This window comes from Chenopodium album, chromosome 16, assembly GCF_948465745.1.
Source record: "Chenopodium album chromosome 16, dcCheAlbu1.1, whole genome shotgun sequence".
Lineage (NCBI taxonomy): Eukaryota > Viridiplantae > Streptophyta > Magnoliopsida > Caryophyllales > Amaranthaceae > Chenopodium > Chenopodium album.
Window position 1 is genome coordinate 9,402,521 of NC_137849.1, and position 20,899 is coordinate 9,423,419.

The window sequence follows — 20,899 nt, forward strand, 5'->3', positions numbered from 1 at the left end:
TCTAGAAATTTATTTTGCCGGTCTTCGGTCCGGTCCAGTCCAAAACCCTATAAAAATCGGTCTTGGAGCGGACCGATTCTTTTATTAAAAATATGCGTGAAACCTTAAATAGTGGTTAAGATTATCCTTAATAAGCTTAGAAAACTTTAAATTTATGAGCTTTTTTGTACTATACAAAAAAAACGTTAAAGTATAGAAATTCCATTACTTTTTTCGAGTTTTCCATAAAATTATTTTAAAATTAGAATTTTTTTAAAAAAAATTCTTAAATCGGTCCAAAGCGGTTCGGTCCGAATTTTGGACCGATTCTTTCGGTTCGTTTCGGGTTTGGTCCTAGCTTTATCGGTCCTGTTTTCGATTCTTAAAATTCTAATTTTCAATCCGGTCCGAGTCAGTCTGGTCCAGTCCGGTACTCCGGTCTTGGACCGATGAACAACCCTAGTCTCAATCATTGAAATTGGAAATATTCAAATATACAAATCTTAAGGTGTCCAGATTGAGATTATTCCTAATCTTAGGGTATGTTCTCTTCAGTTTAATTTCATTTCAGTTCAGTTCAATTTCTAATTTCCTTCTCTCATAAACAATTCATTTCAACTCTATTCAATTCAATTCAATTCCTAATTTCCTTCTCTCATATTCAGTTTAGTTCAGTTCACTTCAGCTCACTTCAGTAAATCAAAACAGGCACTTAGTCAATTAAAAATCTAACAATTTTGAGAGTGAGGTATAACTCAAGTGGTTAGAGATTTCCCCCCGATTTCAGGAGATCCTGCAATCGATTTTTACCATCGCTCTTGTATCTTGTATGTGGCTCTCTAAATACCAAAAAAATCTGACAATTTTGCAAAACTAAAATAACTAAAATGAAAATCCAATAATTAAATTGACGTCAATTTACCAAATCTACAATTCTACATGATGAATTGACTCAATATGTTGACAAGTACTTCGTACAATAATCATAAGTAGTTAAATATAGAGATGCCATTTTGGGCTATCCTTGGATTCCAATTGAGTCATTTCAGGTTGGGCAAATATAATGTTGCCTGACCCTACTAAAGCATGTTTAAATCATGCTAAATTATTATTAGCAATGTATATCAAATTCAGCTTCAGGCCATTTCTTATTATTACCAATGCATATCAATTATCAAATTCTGCAAAGGCCATTTCAGACAATTTCGTGTTACTCTTTACTTTTTTTTTTTTTTTTTTTTTTTTTTTTTTTTGACAAAGAGAACTAAGAAATTAAAAACGTAAACAAATAACACGACGACTACGAGCTAAACCAGCTAGGTGATGAGCAAAGCTAACTTCCGTCCGGGAAACCTTTTGGATGGAAAACCTGCAAAAACCTTGAATAATTTGCCGAATTTCCCGTAATATCCAAACAACTGAAATAGCTGCAGAGGAATGGCCTTCAATGGAAGTCTTAGCAGAACAGCAATCCGTATAAAGTCTCACCCTCGAATAGCCTTTATCCCGAATATGACGCAACCCAAGCAGGCAGGCCAATAACTCAGAATGAAGAGCCGATGACGCCAAAGCTGCCTGGACCCCACCTCCCTCGACCGAAGAACCCAAATTAGAGCAAAAAAACCAGCCCATACCAGCACGTTGGTCCTTATCAAACCAAGAACCATCAGTAACCAGACAGATATCATAAGGGCCTGAAGGCTCATCCAAACAGAGTCTACGCAAGGAAGAAACCCCAAACCCCGGAGGGCAAGAAGGTTGAAGACAGTCAGCAAATTCCCTAGCCTTTCGACTTCTAAAACTCCAATCTTCTGCCATAGCAAAAATCCCCGCAAGAGAATACACCTCCGATCGAAATCTAAGATTATTCCTTGTTAACCAAATAGCCCATAAGAAAGCAAGGAACTCATCTAAACCATCCCAGTTCTTAGCAGTCGCAAAACTGGCAATAGACGTAACCAACCAAGCTTCAAAGTTCTGACCTACAGTCAAAGTCCGAATCACCTCTAGTTGGTGAGTAGCCCTGACCAAACAGGTGAACTCACAATTTTGAAAGAGGTGAGGGGTTGTCTCAAGAGGACAATGACAAAAACAACAAAAAGGAGAAATAGGCACCCCTTTTGAGATCAGAACATCCGCCGTCGGAAGACCTTTGTGAAGAAGTTTCCAAATAAAGATCTTCCATTTCGGAAAGATCGGAAGACCCCAAAATTTCCGCCACCAACATGGCAAAATAGTGGAATGCATCGTCCTCATTAATGGACTATGATTCAAAACCTGAGCATACGCTGATTTAGTAGAAAAAGCACCGTCCCGAGTGTATTTCCAGTACACAAAATCGTCCATTTGCTCATGCGGTCTTTCCAAACCCAAAATAGAAGTGGCAATAGGAGGGGAAAAGAGTTGGCGGATACGAGTACTATCCCAACCATGAGAAATAGGATCAATAATATCCGACACCAGCGAAGGAAGGTCTTCCACTGGAATGGAATCCTTGAAACTTACAGACAGTCCTGGAACCCAGTTGTCAGCAGTAATATTGATCTGAGCACCAGAGCCCACCTTCCACATCACACCTTGAGAGAGAACTTGGGCCCCTTCCAACAGACTCCGACAACCCCAAGAAGGACGTGCAGGTAAAGGAGAAGCTTTGTAGTTTATAAGATGAGGATACCGAGCCCGGAAAACTCGCGTGTTACTCTTTTCATTTCGTATTAATCACAACACTTTGACTTTCACACTATTTATATGCTTACTTTGACTGTACTTTTTTATTTTTTTTTATCAACAAATAAAAACCATATATTGTCATATAAAATATTTTTAGATAAGTCTTTATGTATATTTTTATTATATCAAATTTTTATACGTAGTATTTCTTAATAATATGTAATTACAAATATTATGGTCAAAGTTATACATTGACATATATATCGGTCAAAGTGTAGCGATTATTATGAAAAATAAGGAACATTCGAGTTGGATTTCTTCCTCGGTCTCCAAATATTTGTCCCTCGCCATTGGCGACCCTAAATGTTCTACCCATTTTTTTATTTGTGCTAATATTTGTACTAATTTTTGGGACCCATAAAATGACTGCTTTAAGCTCATTTTTTTGTCCTTATTATATGCTATTCCTATTTTACCCTCACATTTGCAATAAATGTTATGCCAATTTTTAACTACATGTCCATAATAAACAAATATTTTAAATGAACCCACTTGTAATTTTCTTAAGCTATGTGTCCACTCCAATATCCTAATTATTCTGGCACGGAGGGACTAATTTTATTTGAATCTTGCTAACGAACAACCGGGTCGTTAGATAAACATTTAAAATAATTCTTAAAGTGGTATTAATTTTGAAATGCATGACAAAATCACGCGTTGATCGATATCTATGATGTTCATTTTAATATAATATATCTACTTTTAATTGTCTTATCTAACACCCTGGGGCGTTTGATAGCTTTTGCCATTTAATTTTTTTATCCATAAAGTGACTCTCTCTAAGGGCTTGTTCACTTTAGCTTAATTTCAGTTCAGTTTAGCTTCACTTCAGCTCTAATCAGTTCAATTCAGTTCAGCTCTAATCAGTTCAATTCAGTTCAGCTCCAATCAGTTCAGTTCAGTTCAGCTCCAATCAATTTAATTCACTTCAATTCAACTAAGTTCAGTAAATGTAAACTGGCCCTAACTTCTTGATTTTTGAAAATGATTGAGAATTTCTCTTTTTTCATGAACTTTCATTACTCCACTTTATCCACCTTAATTCCCATAATTTTTCATCAAATGGGACAATTAGTTAGAGACGGAGTAGTTTTTTTTACACATCTAGTTAATTAAACATAAACATCAATCCACGTGGCTTTCTGCTGCCATGTCGTCCAATCAACTTATAAGGTATGATTACACTCATATTTCCACTTATCGTCCTTGAACAGAAAAAACACACGATTTCTTTCCTCCTTCCTTTCCTAAAAACAAAAACAAAAACAAAAATAAATAAAAAATTGCCCAAAAATTGCCAAGAAATTCAACAATGGCTGAAATTGCAGTAATCCCTAATCACAAATTTCCAGGTATAATTCACATTAATGCTCAATTTAGTGAAAAACAAGGAAGCAGGGCATTTCTACCGTGCCATGCAGTGAGCAAATTCAAGTCACAGCAGCCAATCAGATTCAAGTGCCAGGCTGTGAATCAACGCCCTTCAACTTACACTTCCCGGAATTCCACTGATATTCCCTTTTACGAAACTCCTGGGGTAATTTTATTTTTATTTTCTTTTAATTTATTTCGAAATTAATAATAATTTTCTGGGTTTTTGGGTATTTTTGCAGGCTACATTTGATCGGTATTTAGAGGATAAACCTAGAGTTTTTAGAGCAATTTTTCCGGATAAAAAAAGATGCCAACAAATTAATGAGGTATTATTTTTATTTTATTAATAATGCTAAGTATTTTGTGAAGATTTCCCACAGTTTTGAGTGTTCGAGGTAAAATGAATAGTTCCAGTAACATAGATAAAGTGTAATTCCAAATTTCTCTTATTCATAGACGAAAGATGTTTTTCAAATGACAAGCTTGTTATTAAATAGACTAAAATTAGTAGAACCGCTAACACTAGTAGTAATTTTACTTCAAAAGTTGCACTGTTCATGATAGAACAACTAACATAAGTAGTGGTTCAGCTGGTTCTATCATGAACAATGCAAATTTTAGAGTATTTATTTAGGGCCTCTTCTCTTCGACTTAATTTCATTTCAGTTTTGCTTCAATCAATTCAGTTCAGTAAATCAGAACATGCCCTTACAAGTTTGCCATTTGAGAAGCATCTTTCGTTTATCAACTAGAAAAACCAGGCTCGCTCCATAGATGATGTGCTAATTGTACAATATTGTCTATAATACTGTAATGTCCATGTAATGTGAGTAATAATTGCATTGTCTTGGATCATTGAATTGTTTTGTTCGTTTGACATGATGGATGGCACGTCGGTCCCTAAGAATCTAGATGTGGTAATAAATGGAGTGTATGGGTTCGTGGAAATTGAAATCGGTATATTCAATATTGTCAAGGAGATAGCAGTTGGTTGAAATATTACTACGAGTCTACGAGTATGTAATACTTGATTTTTGTCTTGGCAACAACGAATATTGTCTTAGAGTTCATTTTGGGTTATGTGTAGAATTAAATATTTTAATATTTGTAAATTGGCTTATGATGTTATTATATGTTCGACAACCTTTGAAAATCTTGACCTTGGTGTCATTTGCATATCATAGATAAAGAAAATGCTTCCTAATAGTGTTCTATGAATTGGATGGATGTTCGAATCTTTTCAAATTCTGTCGTGATATGCATATTGGAGATTATACCCTTGAACCGCGATCCTAACAACTTCGGGTGTGAATTCTAATCATTGAAAGACCACAACGTATGATTGTGTGCTTGTGATTGTGTAGCCTTGTGAGAAAATTATAATCATGGTAAAAGATTAAAAGGTTTCTAATTCTCTGCTGCTTCTGTTATATCTGTTAGCTTAAGCTTCTGTTCCCTGAGAGCATGATGATTATCTTATGTAGACTTTTTTGTAGTTCCCAGCATATTGTTGATAGCATAAGGCTTAATTAATCGGCACCAACCCTTGAACCTTTATATAGTAGATCATTGAACATTGTCTAGATGGAATGATGGATGCCTCTTAAAATAAACGCCTTTCTGGAAATTTTGAATGTCAGTCTCAATCTGCAGATACGTATGGGCCTTCATAGCTCCATTTTAAACTGATAGTCTTGTATGCCATGGTTAGAGAATAAGATTTACTCCATAGTTTAGTTGGTTCTGAGGTTGAATGACATCCTTATATTTCAACCAAATCAGCTTTTGACAATTCGTAGTATTAAGGTCTCACATGTTATTAGGGGATGTAGTTCAGGATTTTATCTGTGCTTGTCGTCTAAACTACTATGGTCCAACTTTAGGTTTTCTTTCTTCTGACCTCATTGTTTTCTTTGCTTTTTGTAGGGAGAATGGAGAGTACACATGCTACCCATACAGTTTTTCTTCTTTACTGTATCACCTGTTGTAGACATGAGGTTAAGGTGTAAAACAAATGGCAAAGATTATCCATCAGGAATTCCACCTGTCATCTCTAAAGTTCTTGAGCTTGATATTGTTCGTCATAAACACCTCATGAATAGAAGAACTTGATCCTTTATGTTTTGTTTTGTCTCTTTAGATCTGCTGATTTTGTTTGCTTCAAACTAAGGGAGTATCACTAGTTATTAACTCTTATGCAGGTGAGATGGGAGCTTCAAGGGCTAGATAATGTGGTGGAACCAGATCAGTTTAGTCTCAGTGTTAATGGAATTTTATATTCAGATAGACGAGGGGTAAGAAGCAGATTGAAGGGTCAATTGGAGATGAAAATAAGTGTTATTCTCCCGCCAGTTCTTGCCATGGTCCCTGAAGATGTTCTCCGAGGTGTCTCAGAAGCGGTTAGTCTCCTAAACTTATTTTACCTTACTGAAAAATATGAGGTTTAATTGTTACAATGATACAACTATGATGTTCGGACTCAAACATATTGTTGGACATAACCTATAAAGGGACACTGTGATATGCTTGTATGTTTCCAAGGTTATTAACTTACTATACAGACAAAAATAAGAAGCTACTTCCTACGTACCAACTCAATGCTGAAACAACAACAGCTTTTCACATACTTCCTCCGTTTTTTTTTTTTTTTTTTTTTTTCAAATTTTGGCTTGCAACATTTCTGTTTTTCACGTTTGCCCATGTATAACTTTAACTGTTTATATCTTTAATTTGCATTTGTAAAATTTATAATTATTATATTTTAGTAATGTAGGCATTGAGTCGAATCTAACAAGATCTCATATGACTATGTTTTCTTTAACTATAAATCGTGAAATGTAATTGAAGTTGAGTATGTTAAATAGTGTACACTATTGAAATGTTGCTAGTAAAAAAAACAAAAAAAAAAAAAAAACAGAAGTACATATCAACTAAGAAAATTAAACCTGTTGTTTATAGGTGCTGAGGGGACTCGTTGAGAACATGAAAGACAAGGTCAACAACAATTTGATAACTGATTACAGTAAGTTTCGCAGAGAGCAACAATTGAACCGAGTCTAGCTTGTAGAGAACTGAGAAAAGATATCATTGTGTGAAGTGGACAATCTGGGAAAGTACCAGCTATGCGAATTGTAGATTAACCCCTCCCCCTCCCCCTCCCCCTCCCCCTGGTTTCTGTTTTCTTTTTTTAATTTCGAGTTTTGTAAAGCAGAATAAGTTTCCAGTTTGTTTAAGAGTTGAATATCAACTTCATTAAGCACGAATGATATCTTGACATTTTGTATATTGGTAATTGTCCTCTCCAATAGTATCTTGTGTTTAAACATGTTCAAGGCTTCCCGTATTATTATTTCACTGATCATGCAACAATGTGATGCAGATAATTTGGATGGTGCTGGTTACATATTTGTTCTTTCAGCAAATTTATAAGATTATTATTAAATATTTTATCATCATCAAATACAATTTCATTAGTTACTAAAACTTACTGAGAGCTTGTTCAACCAAGAGGCTACGTACCTCAAAAGTTTTCTTGGAAATGAAGTCTATGGGGCATTTCAACTCTTGTAGAAGACAGTATGAATCATGTTACAGAGAGATGAACCCTATGGAAGGGTTGCACCATTTGCGCTACATACAACAGGTCTCACACAATGCGCTGTGCCACTAGCAGAGTCTCTTCGCTAAGACTCCCAAGAGGTAGCGCGCCAGGTCTAATCCAAGGGCATACCTGACTCATGATTGATCGTGTCATCCCAGCAGGCCAGCACAACAGGTCAGTTGTGGAAATTGAAAATTATTATCTTTTGATCCCTATAAATTCTTTCACTAGGACCCATACATGGAACAACAGCCAACTCCAAGAGCAAAAATGGGTGCACAGAAATCCCAGTGAAGCAGTAATAGGGATAGTATCTAAATGTGGCCTGTGGAAATGAACCAGTTCATCATCTTGATCCTGACTATTCTTTCCAACAAACATCGAGTAGACAGGTTCACGTAACCTTTCGCGTAACCTTTATTATTTATACTTCTTTGAGGCTTCTTGATCATTGTAACAAGGTAATCAAATTAGTCAGAGATCCGGCATGAACATCCCTCTTGTAGGCATATCTCATCCCTTGATTTCAAGCTCATGACAAGCGACTCATCATAGTCGGAGAGTAGTCCAGAACAATGAGGTCTATGAGGAGGCATTCCTTGACTTTGGAGGGAGCCACAAATCACAACTACAGTTTAAGTTATAAGCTTCAGCTAATCTTTTTTTATCATCCTCTGTAAAACATCCCATTTATTATACTTTGTAGTTTGTACATCTGAGATTACATGAAATTAGCATGTGAATTGTGAAAAAAAAAAAAAAAAGGTATAAAAAATATGGAGATGCGGGGGATCGAACCCCGTGCCTCTCGCATGCAAAGCGAGCGCTCTACCATTTGAGCTACATCCCCATGTGATACTAATTACTAGGAAGTCATTAATGTCTCGAAAATTTTAATAAATGTCATGCCCGTACTTCATACTTGCACTAGAGGCATTGTTAATAAATTCCGTCTAAACAATGATTTTTTTTTGTTTTTGTTTTGTTATTAGGAAGTCCACTTGATTCACTAAGATTAGCTATACTACATTTGAATCCGATCCATGTTGCATATCTGACTTATAATGGGTGAATATTTTAATAAGAGTTTCCGCATTGACAACATACAATGAGGTTCGAATCCGAATTTTCTTTTATGCGATATCAAACTACTTACCATTTGAGCATCAAACTGCTTACTATTTGAGTATCGTAAACAACATGCAATAATTTTAAATTGGGTCATTGGTTGAATTCAGACTGAATCTAGTTGAATATGGTATTATCAGTTTTGAGCCACGCTAAATTATTATAGTATAGAGAATATTTCAAGCATCCCACACTTGAGCCCCACTGTGATCATGCACTTAAGCATGATGGCGTCCAAAGGAAAGGAAGCTAGAGCAAAAGAGTCGCCAACAAGTTTTAGGAACTTGTAAACTGTTCACAGGGTGAAGGTTACACCCCTTCATGATTCAAGAGATCGCTAACTCCATAGTGGTCCTGAACCATGACTGGATATTCGGGATGAAGGTACAAATCCAACCTAAAAGAGATTGAACCTGCCCTAAAAATAGGCATCTACTTTATTCTTCTCATATTCATGTGCGCTTTCCGATCAACATACAATCAATATATCAATCCTAAACCCGTTTAATCTATTTGGTTGATTATTAATGCACAAATAAATCTATTATTGGCAATCACTTGAATTAAAATCATATAGCCTAAATAAAATTACTAATTATCTTATTAAGCGTGATTTCAAGTACAAATTCCCTTTAAACCTGCAAGAGAGGGCGTGATCAAGCAATAACAATAATATATTAAGCAACATAATAATATATTGATACAACAAATCATCATTATCACAATAATCTCATCAAAGCATAATAATATTAGCAAGATCCTAGGCATGATACTGACATGATTAATAACAAATTCTAACATGTCACTAAGCAATAAAAATTAAAACTTTAATCCTAACATGATACTAACATGATAGAAGAAATAAGAATCAACCTAAACATGTACTAGAAAGCAATAAAATAATCCTAACATGATACTAGGAACCATAAAGACATCCTAACATGATACTAGGAATCAAAATAATCTAAGCATGCTTTCTAAAGATATATAACAATGAAATTACTCACTTTGTTGCCTCGTACCTCTTTTCATCAAAATAATACACACGTTAGTAACTTCAATGAAAAGGGATGGACGAATGGTGTTTGAAAAGGGAAGGCTTAGAAAGAGAGAGAAAAAATAAGCTTCTAGCTTTGAGAGAGAGAGAGAGAGAGAATAGAAAGATGATTGTTGATTATTGTTGGTGATTGAAAACGGGGAAATACGACCCTATTTATAGAGAAAACCATCAGAAAAGATCGAATTCTAATTGAAGTAAAATTGCACCCATCGCGGCGCGATGGACCTGTCGCACGATGGTGCTCCCTTTTCCAATATAATTCGATAATTAGAGTCCGTACCTTATCATTTAAAATCAGATTAAATCCTTTAAAACACTTGTTTTATTCCAACTAAAATTCTTTATCTTTTCTAAAAATATAATTATTAATCCTAATCTCTTTAGAACTTAAAATAACCTTTTAGATTATTCTAGAAAATTAAAATAATTCCTAATGACTTTAGGAATGATAATTAATGGACCCTCCACTCGATCATTGGGTCACCCATAAAACTCATTTAATATTTGGGTCATAAGCTCCTCACTATTCATCGGAATTGAATTTATAATATATCGTTGGAAAGCTCTTTTCGAGCTTCAACCAACTACATTATTATTGGACCCATATCATGGACCAAACTAAATTGGATTGGACATTTTCATAAATAAGGTACGAAAAGGGATATTTTCGAAAACAGAAAGTATTTTTATTAAAAAGAGTAATCATGAGACTCTTTCACATTTCACCTCGTTCGATAATCAAATGACGTGAAAAGTACTTATAACTGGGTTTGGTTTTGGGGAGACACAATTTGATGTCTACATATAGCCATATAAATTAAATTCTAGATCAGATTAAGTTAGGTTAATATGAATCAAGTTAGTTTTTGACACTTCTATTGTTGTTACAATTCGCCTAATTCGATGGTGTAACCCTTAATAATATTTTCTTCAATTCAAAGCTTCGTAATGTCTGCAACAACTTATAAAAGCTTGCTTGAATTTAGTGAAGTCTAATTTTGTCTACTTTATTTATACAAGCACCACGACATATTATAGATGGTCAACGATTGGAGTATCAAGGCAATCAAGCCTATATAATACTCGTACGGAATATGAGCCAAAAATTACAATAAACTCTTCACCTTGATGCAATAAAGAGTTACGTGAATGACATTAAATGATGCTAAACATATATTATTTATTTATTCGCCATCAATTGTATCAATAATTCAATACTCGGTATTATTTTAACTCAAAGAGTTGATGATATTGTGCTCCTGATGTTCTTGAAGATAGACCTCAAGTTTGGAGTTTGATTTTAGATTACTTGTTACCTAATTGCTTGATTATTGAAGATATTAATCAAATTGAGCACCATTACGATAGGTTGGGTGGGTCAAATGTCATTAAGGGTTGGGATTCCTTTATTGATTTTAGACTTAAGTCTAGCTAGTTCACTTGCAACTCCCTTCAAAGGGCCTCCCTATACTTGGACGAATAATAGGGATGATGATCAACTCATTTTACAGTGTCTGGATCGGACCTACATGACCTCTGATTGGTTTCATAACTATCCTGATAGTCGTTTATTCAATCAACCGATTCTCAGCTCATTTCTGATCATGCTGCTATATTTTTTTATGACTCCCTGTTTCAAAGACAGTCTACTCGTCCATATCAATTGGACAATTGGTGTCTGAACTATCAAGAAATACATGACTTCATCCTCACTACTTGGCAAAGAAACATCGCTAGCTCACCAATGTTCATTCTCTCTAAGAATCTAGAACATGTAAAGTCACTAGTCAGGAATTGATGTCTCAATAATAAGAAATTTTTGGGAGTTGATTAGATTTTTTTTTTCAAAGGATCTTTCCAATGAGGGAGAGTTATTTCAATCAGTCGGTTACTGATGCCTCTCTCTATATGGAAAATATTGTTACTTCAAAGGAGAGTATCTTACTACAGCTACAATTCTGAGACAACATTGCAAGAAAAACTGGATACTGAAAGGTGATTGCCCGTCTAAGCTACTGTTCTCAAAGGTCAAAAGTCGATAGAAGAAAAATGAGATTAGTTCATTATTTGATGACCTTGGAGTTCTCCAACATGGGCAGGCGGATGTTCAGCGTGTTATTGTGCAATCTCTAAAAAAAACCTTTAAAAGTGATTGCATGCCTCCTTATGATCCAGAAATTGATATCGTCCTGCGTGAATTAGATCTTCCTCGATTCACTTCCTCTCAACTAGCTAAATTGGAACGTCCCTTCTCTGCTTCTAAGATTTGGAATGCAATGTTTGCTTTAGGAAACTGTAAGTCTCCGGATATAGACGAAATTACAGTCATATTTTTGAAATCTCACTAGGACGTGGTGGGAGAGTCGGTAGTTTCAGGAATTCAAAGTTTCTTTCAAATAGGGTTTCTCCAGAAAGAATGGAATCAGTCTCTCATTATTATGATTCTTAAGATTGGTACCCCAACAGATATGGGGCACTTAAAACCGATTAGCCTTTGTATCACAGTGTACAAATGCGCTTCAAAGTGCTTGGTGGCTAGATTGCACCAGTATCTTCCTCTTCTCATCTCGGATTCTCAACACGCCTTTGTTTAAGGACGTGTTATGACGGATAATATTTTTTTGAGCTATGAATTAATGGAGAAAATAAAATTTTCAAAAACTGGCACTAATTGGCTTGCTTCGATCAAAATTGATATGAGCAAAAAGCTTATGCCAGAGTTCACTGGAGTTTTCTTTTGCAGGTCTTAAAAGCCTATGGGTTTCAGGAACATTGGTTACTAATGATTCAACAATGCCTTGCCACAGTGTCTTACAAATCCTTGATCAATGGTACTACCTCAGACACCTTTAAACCTCAATTTGATCTTCGTCAGGGTAATCCCATCTCTCCGTATCTTTTCCTATTCTGCAGGCATGGATATTTTCTCTGGTATGTTCCATTTGGGTCAGGATCATTATCTAGAGGCTCCAATCGATTTCGTTGGAAAGAAGAAAGACCACTTCCAATTTATCATCGACAAAATAATAGGAAGAATTAATTGTTTAAATGCTATTCAGCTTTCTCAATCGCAGAAGTTAATTTTTATTAAGTCTATCCTTGTAGCGATGGCTTCCCATGTTCTTGCTTGCTATGAGTTATCGGTCTCTGTTACAGGGAAAATTGATTCTCTACTCATGTGCTTCTTCTAGGCGCATTCTGATACTAAAGGTATGCATTGAGTTAATAAGGGTACCATGCATCTTCCTCGTGGCTTGGGTGGCTTGGGCATTCGCTGTTTGTCTTCCTTAAACAAGGTGTTGCTTATGAAACAGGTTTGGAGACTCTTTAACAACCCACAGTTGCTAGTCTCTAAAGTTTTTGCTGCGCGTACGACCTTTCTTTCTAACAACCCTCACAGTCGGCCCACATTTTCTGGTCGTTATTCATATGGCCTTCCGAGGGTTACTTAAGGCGGATACTTTTTTAAACGGGGGTGCAACTGGAAAATTGGTAACGGGCAGTCTACCCTAGCTGGTTCGACTAATTGGGTCAATGGTTTAATTCTTGAGTTCAAACCCGAAATTCCTTTGCCAAATTCTGCAGATCATATGGTTAATTTTTTCATCCATCCTTAGACTATAGGGTGGGACACTATTAAAGTAGTCGACTTGTTTGTTCCTGTGGATGCTTCAACAATCCTAGCAATGGAGGTACTTGATGATACGACTCAGAAAGACTTTCATTATTGGGCGAGTACCCCATTGGGAAGGTACTCGGTGAAATCAGGTTATGCAATGCTTCAACAACAAATTTTCTCTACTTCCACACATGGAAGTTCTTTGGTCTCTCCAGTTACAACCTAAATGGAAGTTGTTTTTTTTTTTTGGAAACTACTACATTGTACTTTTACATTTAAGGTGGAACTCTATCAAAGAGGTGTTTTGAGTCAAGATGTGTTATGCGACCTCTGTAGTTCAGAACCAGAGGATTTACAACATCTCTTCAAAATGTGCTTTAGTGCACGATCAGTTTGGAGGGGTGGATGCCTCGGTATCCGCTAGAATTTAATGGAGAACTTTCTCTCTCAGATTGGATCTAATATCATATCTAACTTTTTATTAGTTAGAATGGGCCTTCTAATACTCTCTTAGGTACCTTTGTCGATCCGCTTTGGATATGTGGTTATGTTAGAATTCCAGAATCTTTAGGGATTCTACCGCGTCCCGGCCGTTTGATTCATAGTTCCCGGAGGTAATTGATAAGTGTCACTTATGTCACTATTTTTTTTGGAGTTTCTAGTTAGTTTTTCATTGTTTGATATCTTTTTACTTGGTTTTAATAAGCAAGTTTTATTTCATTTGACATGTTTGCATGTGAAATGTCATAATTGATCAATTTTGGCTTTTCTTGCATATTTTTGGTTGCTTCTTGCATTACATTAAATGTTATTGATTTATTCTTATGTTTAGGAAGACTTGGATAAGTTCATTGCTCAATATTGAAGAAATATAAAACATAAAAGAACAAGTAATGAAGAAATGTACACTAGATTTGCAAATATGGAACTTCAAACGCCTATATCTTTTGATATACAAAACATTTTTGAGTGATTCTAATTGGAGATGAAGGCTTATCTCAAGAGCTTTCCAATGACATTTCATATGCTCAATTCCGATGTAAAGAAAGGGAGTTATGTTCGTTTGAAGCTGAGCAGTTTTGTCCAGCGCAAAGGAGCAAGCGCGCAGTCTAAGAGGAGTGCCCGCTCCAAACTTTCTGGAACGATTCGGCTTCTCACTGCTGCATTTAGGAGCGCCTGTGCACTGACTTTGGAGCGCCCGCTCCTATACGTGCTGCTCGACTTTTTGGGAGCTTCCTAGGCAATTTAGTAAGGGGTATAAATATATTTTTTGCTCATTTTAGAGGGAGAATTTTATTTTTTCAGTAGTTTTTAGGTTAATTTTAGGTTTTTAGAGAGAGAAACTCTGAAATTTAGGAGAGAGAAAGTGAGAAACACAATGGTTTTCATGGATTTTGGATAATCAAAGGAGGAATTTGATGATTTGAAGATCTTCATCTTATATCAATGAGCATTCTTACTCTCTTTTCTCTTTATGCTATCTTTAATTGCTTTGTTAATCATGTTTGAGTAGATTTCCTTCTACTAGGTGTTGAGTGAAGCTTTGTAATGGTTAATTGAGTTATTTGAGATAAATTTAATGATAATTGTGTGATTAAATTGATTGAATTGATGATGGCATGTTGTTTGTTTTAGATTGGATTGATCTCCCATGATAGCAAACTTAATTGCATATTAGCTCTAGTTTGACAAGAGATTGTGAATTAGAATTGATATATTTGATTGCAATTTGGGTCAATTTCTTTTATGCACCTAGTCATAGAGGGATTTAGGCTAGGAATTTGAGAGATTGCTCTTGAGTGTAATTAATTCTCATTTTAATTTTTTTTTTTTGCATGATTGATTATCAAATGGATTCTCATTAGCTTGTTAATTGTTCAAAGTGGATCTTGCCCTAATAGACTTTATAATACCTTGTTCTTTATATGTGTGTTAGTGTAGTTATAATGTCCTCTATCCATAAACCAACTTCGGCCTAGCTTAAGCATTAGATAAAAAATTATCTAGCATTACCGTTCCTTGTGGTTCGACTCTGAATGTAGCACCTCAATAATTCTCTCTTTAGACCTGTGAGTACCCTGAACAATATTCAAGAGAATTACTGGCGTGCCACCGCCACGTGTTCAAACGTTAAGACTATTTCAAAAATTAGCAGCGGAAAAACTAAATCAATTATAAATAAGTTTCAAAACCAACAAACAAAACCAAATTAAGTCTTACAACTTGGAACCATTAAGGCCCTTATTCAAAACTCAAACCAATAGAATTAGTATAAAAATGAAATCGAGTTTAAGTAACTTCAAAAGTAAATAGCAATTAAAATGAGAAAAGCAACCAACACTCCACTCAAGATTCCCACCACCTAGATACGAATGCTGCATGTGAAAGAACCTGTGGTTAATCTGCTCCTCAGTATTACAAGTGTAAAAATTGGATCGTCTCAGGGTTATTGAAAGGCGAAGGCCATGACCAAAGAAAGGCACACAAAGTACATAATCAGCCAAACTGAGTACATACAAGCTGCGAAACATAATAAGAAATCTCTAGCATGCTACTAATAATCAATCATCACACATTATTAAATTGTAGACTCAACACACGACTCAACTATCAGTTTACTAAGACTTCACTATTTAAAAGTAATTAAATCATCATTTTTATTCATTGGATTAAGCAATAGACAAGGTTGTCCAATCCATGCTCCATTTGGAACATCAATAAAAGAAAAACCCCATGCCTCCTTTCGAAAATATCAATAAAACATTCAACGACCATGGGCGCGACTCCGTGACCGTAGCTAGTATGAGATCTCATCTAACTCCTAGTTTTTTTTGAAAAGTATTTGAAATAAGAGATTCGTAAATCAAACGGCCTCAAGAAAAGTGCACGGCTAATACCCCGTGTACCCCAACCCCTGATTGTCATTACTCCAGATGTGCACAAATTTAGAGTTTTATTGCTCTTCCATTTTGCATTTTACGTGATTTACAAGTTTAGACTTAGTGATGACTCATTTGCAAAACAATACAATCAATCCAATATCAATTTAATCAAGTAAATCAAGCTTCCAATTTCAATTCTTTATTTATTAGTGACAAGCAACATTTATTATTTATTCCCTTAACTACCTCGGTGTATAAACACCTTGAGTGCATAAAGCACCCCACAATCTTAACCTCGTCATATAAGACTTAAATTTCCTCCTTTACTCATTCTATCTCCATGATCACGAACGAGTAATAAATGAATCATTTCACCAATCACATACCTTTGCCTCTATGCGCACCTTGCATAATTAGAGCATAAACAATACTTGCAATATAGAATAATGCACAACATAAATCACAATGTATAACCAAACAATTTAGCCCACTCTTCTCTATACATGGTACTAAGTTCTTGAACCGTCCCTAAACACGCATCTAAAAGCAAGTTTTCATAACTCGTACGTACCTTGTGTAAACAATTCGGTTGGCCACTTTAAGAACTAGAAGTCGCCTTCTACAAAGTCCTCTCCTAAACCAAACAACAAGAATCAAATCAACACCCAAGCAAATAAATTTACAGCAATACGAAACTACTTTAAAACCTCTTAAACCATCAAAATAAAGCTTTTAAATTGTTCCCATTAGTCAAAATTAATAATATAACATTCCAACTATAAGTTTATATGCTAAAATCATGAAAATATAGCGTTTAATACAAAATTACAGCAACTTTAAAGTAAGTGAATAATCTGAAAATTTGGTTTAAATATATAAAATAACCCCATAAACATAATTACTTGAAATAATCATTATTTAGTAAGTTAGTGTGTTAAAAACCCAAAAATATACCAATTCAATGCAATTAGAGGCTTCAAAATAAAAAGTATAAAATCTGAAAATTTATTCTTGAGATTATAATTTAAAGTTCAAAGCTTTTTAATCATAAAATACCCACAATAATTATTTTATAGGATTAGAAGCATAAAAGTATGAAATTAACAAAACTTGTTCATAAAAATTGAAACTTTAATAATCTGAAATTTTATTCATAATCAAAATAATTATACTTTAATGTAATTTAAACGTAATATGATTAGATAACTTGGTTAACATATTTTCAAGCCCTAAAATATGAAAAATCAATACTTTAACCCTTCTTTTCTCGTTATACTAATCTGAAATTTTCTATAATAAATTAAACATGTCAAAACTCATAATCAAAATTAAGCAAATATTAGAACTTTAAATCAATTTAATAATAAAAAAAAAATAAAGAAAGAGAGGAAGAAGGGGGGGGGGGGGGGGCGAACTACTGCTGGGTGGCTGTCTGGGCGGTGGTGCTGCGGTGGTCGGTGATGGGGCGGCGAGCAGGTGGCTGGGCGTCGGGCTTCGGCTGGGCAGCAGCTTGAAGTTCGAAGCTTTCTCTCTCTTTTTTTTTCCTTGTGAATACGTGAAGAGGAGGAAGAGAAGTGAGGGGGAAATAAGGGTTTTTGGGGTTTTATATTTTTGTGGGCTTCACTTTCCTACTCCAAGTAGGAGTAGGATTGGTTTGGGCTTGAGTAAGATTTAAATATTGGGCTAATATAAACTTAAAAGGGGATTATAATGTAGACTAAAACTTAATAATTTAGCTTACTAGTAATAAAATCTTATTACTTTATCAAATAATTCATACTATAAAATTCAAATTAAAATATTTATATAAATAATAAATAAATATACTTTAATTAGGTTAAAAATATGGGGGATTACACTGAACTTACCACTAGACTTGTTTAGGGGGTTAGTTTAGGATTTATTAATTTGTTTGACCGAGAGGAGGTTAGTCAACGACCTAATTTTCCCCGCGTTTAGTAATGGACACACATTCAGTTTTTGTAAACACGGACGCTTCTACAAGCACCCCTAATGTTGCGGGGGATGATGATGGTGCCTCTCCTCCACCGGGTTTTTACATAGCTCAGCTTGGACTGGTTACCCACGGGAGTGCTTTACTTTCTCTGCAAATAGATGGGTCTTGGTTCATAAATTCTCAACAAGCTGGGATGGGATGGTGCTTGGATAATGATGACTCGTTGAATAATCGGATCATTGGTGGAAGTAACTTCGAGGTTTGTACTTCATCTTTATATGCGGAGGCATTGTCATGCAGTATAGGTTACAATGGGCTTTTGATTGAGGGTTTCATTACCTTACGATTTTTACAGATTCATATAATCTTGTTACCCTTCTTTGGGGGGATGGGCATGGTAATGTTTCTTATCTTTGGCTCATTCATAAGATTAAACAACTTGGCTCAACCTTTCAGTATTGTAGTATACACAAGGCGGATCGTCAGCGCGTTCATCGATCTCATCAAATAGCTGGAGAAGCGGCAGTTTATTTTATTTACTTTAGTATTAACATGTAATTTGTTTGTATCTATCCTTTGTAAAAAAAAAAAGTTGATGACATTTAACAATCATAAATTCATAATATAAAGTCAAGTGCTTCATCAATATAATGAATATATATGTGTATCATAACAATTTTTAGGCTGCTTTTTATTGACTTGTAACAAATTTTCGTAATCTTACACAAAATACTCCCTTCGTTTCACAATGATCTTCTCATTTTGACCGTACATATTTGCCATTTGCCAACATAATATTTTGACCATAAATATTTTTAATTAATAATTGAATATTAATGACTACTCGTTGAGACGATAGTGTTATTTAAATGATGCTCTCTCATATTATAAATACAAGCTACAAGACACATGCTACGCGTGTACACTATAGGAAATTTATTAATTTACTCATAATATTGTTATTGTGGATTTTTTTCGAAAATCAATACTTACATAAACTTTAAATTTAAGAACGAAAAAAAATTTGTCAATAGGACATCTACTCCACTTTGTGTACCTCAATTAACCTTAAAAAATATTGTTGAACGTTGAGTTTTTATATAAAAGATTGAAAACTATAGAGTAAACATCTACGGTAATAGTACGTATATAGATTAGATAGATGTATAATTTTTCCTTTTATTTTTTTAAAATAAATTTTAAGGTTTTTTTTTCTTTGTAAGGTAGATTTTTTTGATGGAATTATATTGGTATTAATTTTCCTTTTTTTTTTTTTAATAAAATCATGATATAGTTATCTTTCAACAGAGTTTAATGTGGTTTTTTATAATAAAAAAAAAGTAAATGTGGTTTGTGGTTAGTTACATTTTATTTATTTATTTATGAAAAGTAGATCATTTTGGTTTGTTTTTAGTGATAATAATTCTGGTTTGTGGGTAGTTAGGGTTCGTTTGGCATCACTGCGGTTTTCTGTTTTTTGGTTTTTTGTTTTTTAAAAGTATATTATATATGTCACATAATGAATCAAAAATTATTTAGACTTATTAAAATCATGATAATTTTGAAAACTGACAACAGAAAAGTGAAAACACCTTTTTCTTGTTTCCTGTTTTTGGTTTTTAGTTTTAAAAAAAATAGGAAACTGAAAACCAAAAATGATGCCAAACAAGTCCTTAGGGCTTGTTTGGCATCATTTTTGGTTTTTAGTTTCCTGTTTTTTTGAAAACTAAAAACAAAAAACAGGAAACAAGAAAAAGGTGTTTCCACTTTTTTGTTGTCAGTTTTCAAAATTATCATGATTTTAATAAGTCTAAATATTTTTTGATCCATTATGTGACATATATAATGTACTTTTAAAAAACAAAAAACCAAAAAACAGAAAACCACAATGATGCCAAACGGACCCTTAGTTTTTAGTTTTGTTTTTTTATTTGAAAGAATAGATAATATTTTTTTTTTTTAGCAGTTATGAATGAATTTTTTTCATTTTTTATAAAAAAATATTAATTAATGAATAAGTAATTTTGTAAATTGAGAAGGGCATTTTGGGGAAAGACAAATTTATCACCCAAAAGACCCTTTCTCTTTATATAGTAGTATAGATTGTCAAGATTCCAAATGAAAAGATAATTATGGATACTTAACAAGTACCAAAGCTATAAAATTACTTCTTGTTCTTTTCAAGGTTGAACAATCACATGATTCGTAAATAAAACCAGCAGCTATGCGGTTTGTATCTATTGAAAAGTTAATGATTACAAAACTTGTTTATTAAAGAGATCGATTAACTTGTATTTTCTCGTTTAAGTACTCTCTATGGAATATGCCGAATTGCAAACTTACACTGGAATCTAATTTTGTTTATCAAATGGTAAATATACTAATTAAATAAATTAATAAAACCTTTTATTAGATATGACTCATTTGTAATACGAAGTACAACATAAAAAAAAATGGAGATGCGGGGGATCGAACCCCGTGCCTCTCGCATGCAAAGCGAGCGCTCTACCATTTGAGCTACATCCCCTAAATTGTTAATTTTAACTCTTTATTTAAATTTTATTGAGTA

The 20,899-nt window shown here is 34.3% G+C and overlaps 2 protein-coding genes and 2 non-coding genes across 5 annotated transcripts; 1 reads left to right on the plus strand and 3 right to left on the minus strand.

The window, feature by feature from the left end:
* Nucleotides 1-1,251: 1,251 nt before the first annotated feature.
* LOC145583864 (uncharacterized) lies at nt 1,252-2,550 on the minus strand. The gene has a single exon (XM_081640824.1). The coding sequence runs from the start codon at nt 2,548-2,550 to the stop codon at nt 1,252-1,254; it is 1,299 nt and encodes a 432-aa protein (XP_081496950.1).
* A 1,366-nt stretch (nt 2,551-3,916) lies between these two features.
* LOC145584859 (uncharacterized) lies at nt 3,917-7,437 on the plus strand. 2 transcript variants are annotated; one of them, XM_081641644.1, is made up of 5 exons: nt 3,917-4,246; nt 4,323-4,409; nt 6,010-6,159; nt 6,285-6,482; nt 7,042-7,437. In XM_081641644.1, exons 1-5 carry the CDS (start codon nt 4,022-4,024, stop codon nt 7,141-7,143), a joined length of 762 nt encoding a protein of 253 aa, XP_081497770.1. In that variant the 5' UTR covers nt 3,917-4,021; the 3' UTR covers nt 7,144-7,437. The 2 variants fall into 2 exon arrangements, with proteins under 2 accessions (XP_081497770.1, XP_081497771.1); XM_081641645.1 differs by lacking the exon at nt 6,010-6,159.
* A 1,024-nt stretch (nt 7,438-8,461) lies between these two features.
* On the minus strand, nt 8,462-8,534 carry TRNAA-UGC (transfer RNA alanine (anticodon UGC)). The gene has a single exon. It is a non-coding gene; the product is annotated as a tRNA-Ala (tRNA).
* Nucleotides 8,535-20,784: 12,250 nt separating this feature from the next.
* TRNAA-UGC (transfer RNA alanine (anticodon UGC)) lies at nt 20,785-20,857 on the minus strand. Its single transcript has one exon. It is a non-coding gene; the product is annotated as a tRNA-Ala (tRNA).
* Between the last annotated feature and the right edge of the window lie 42 nt (nt 20,858-20,899).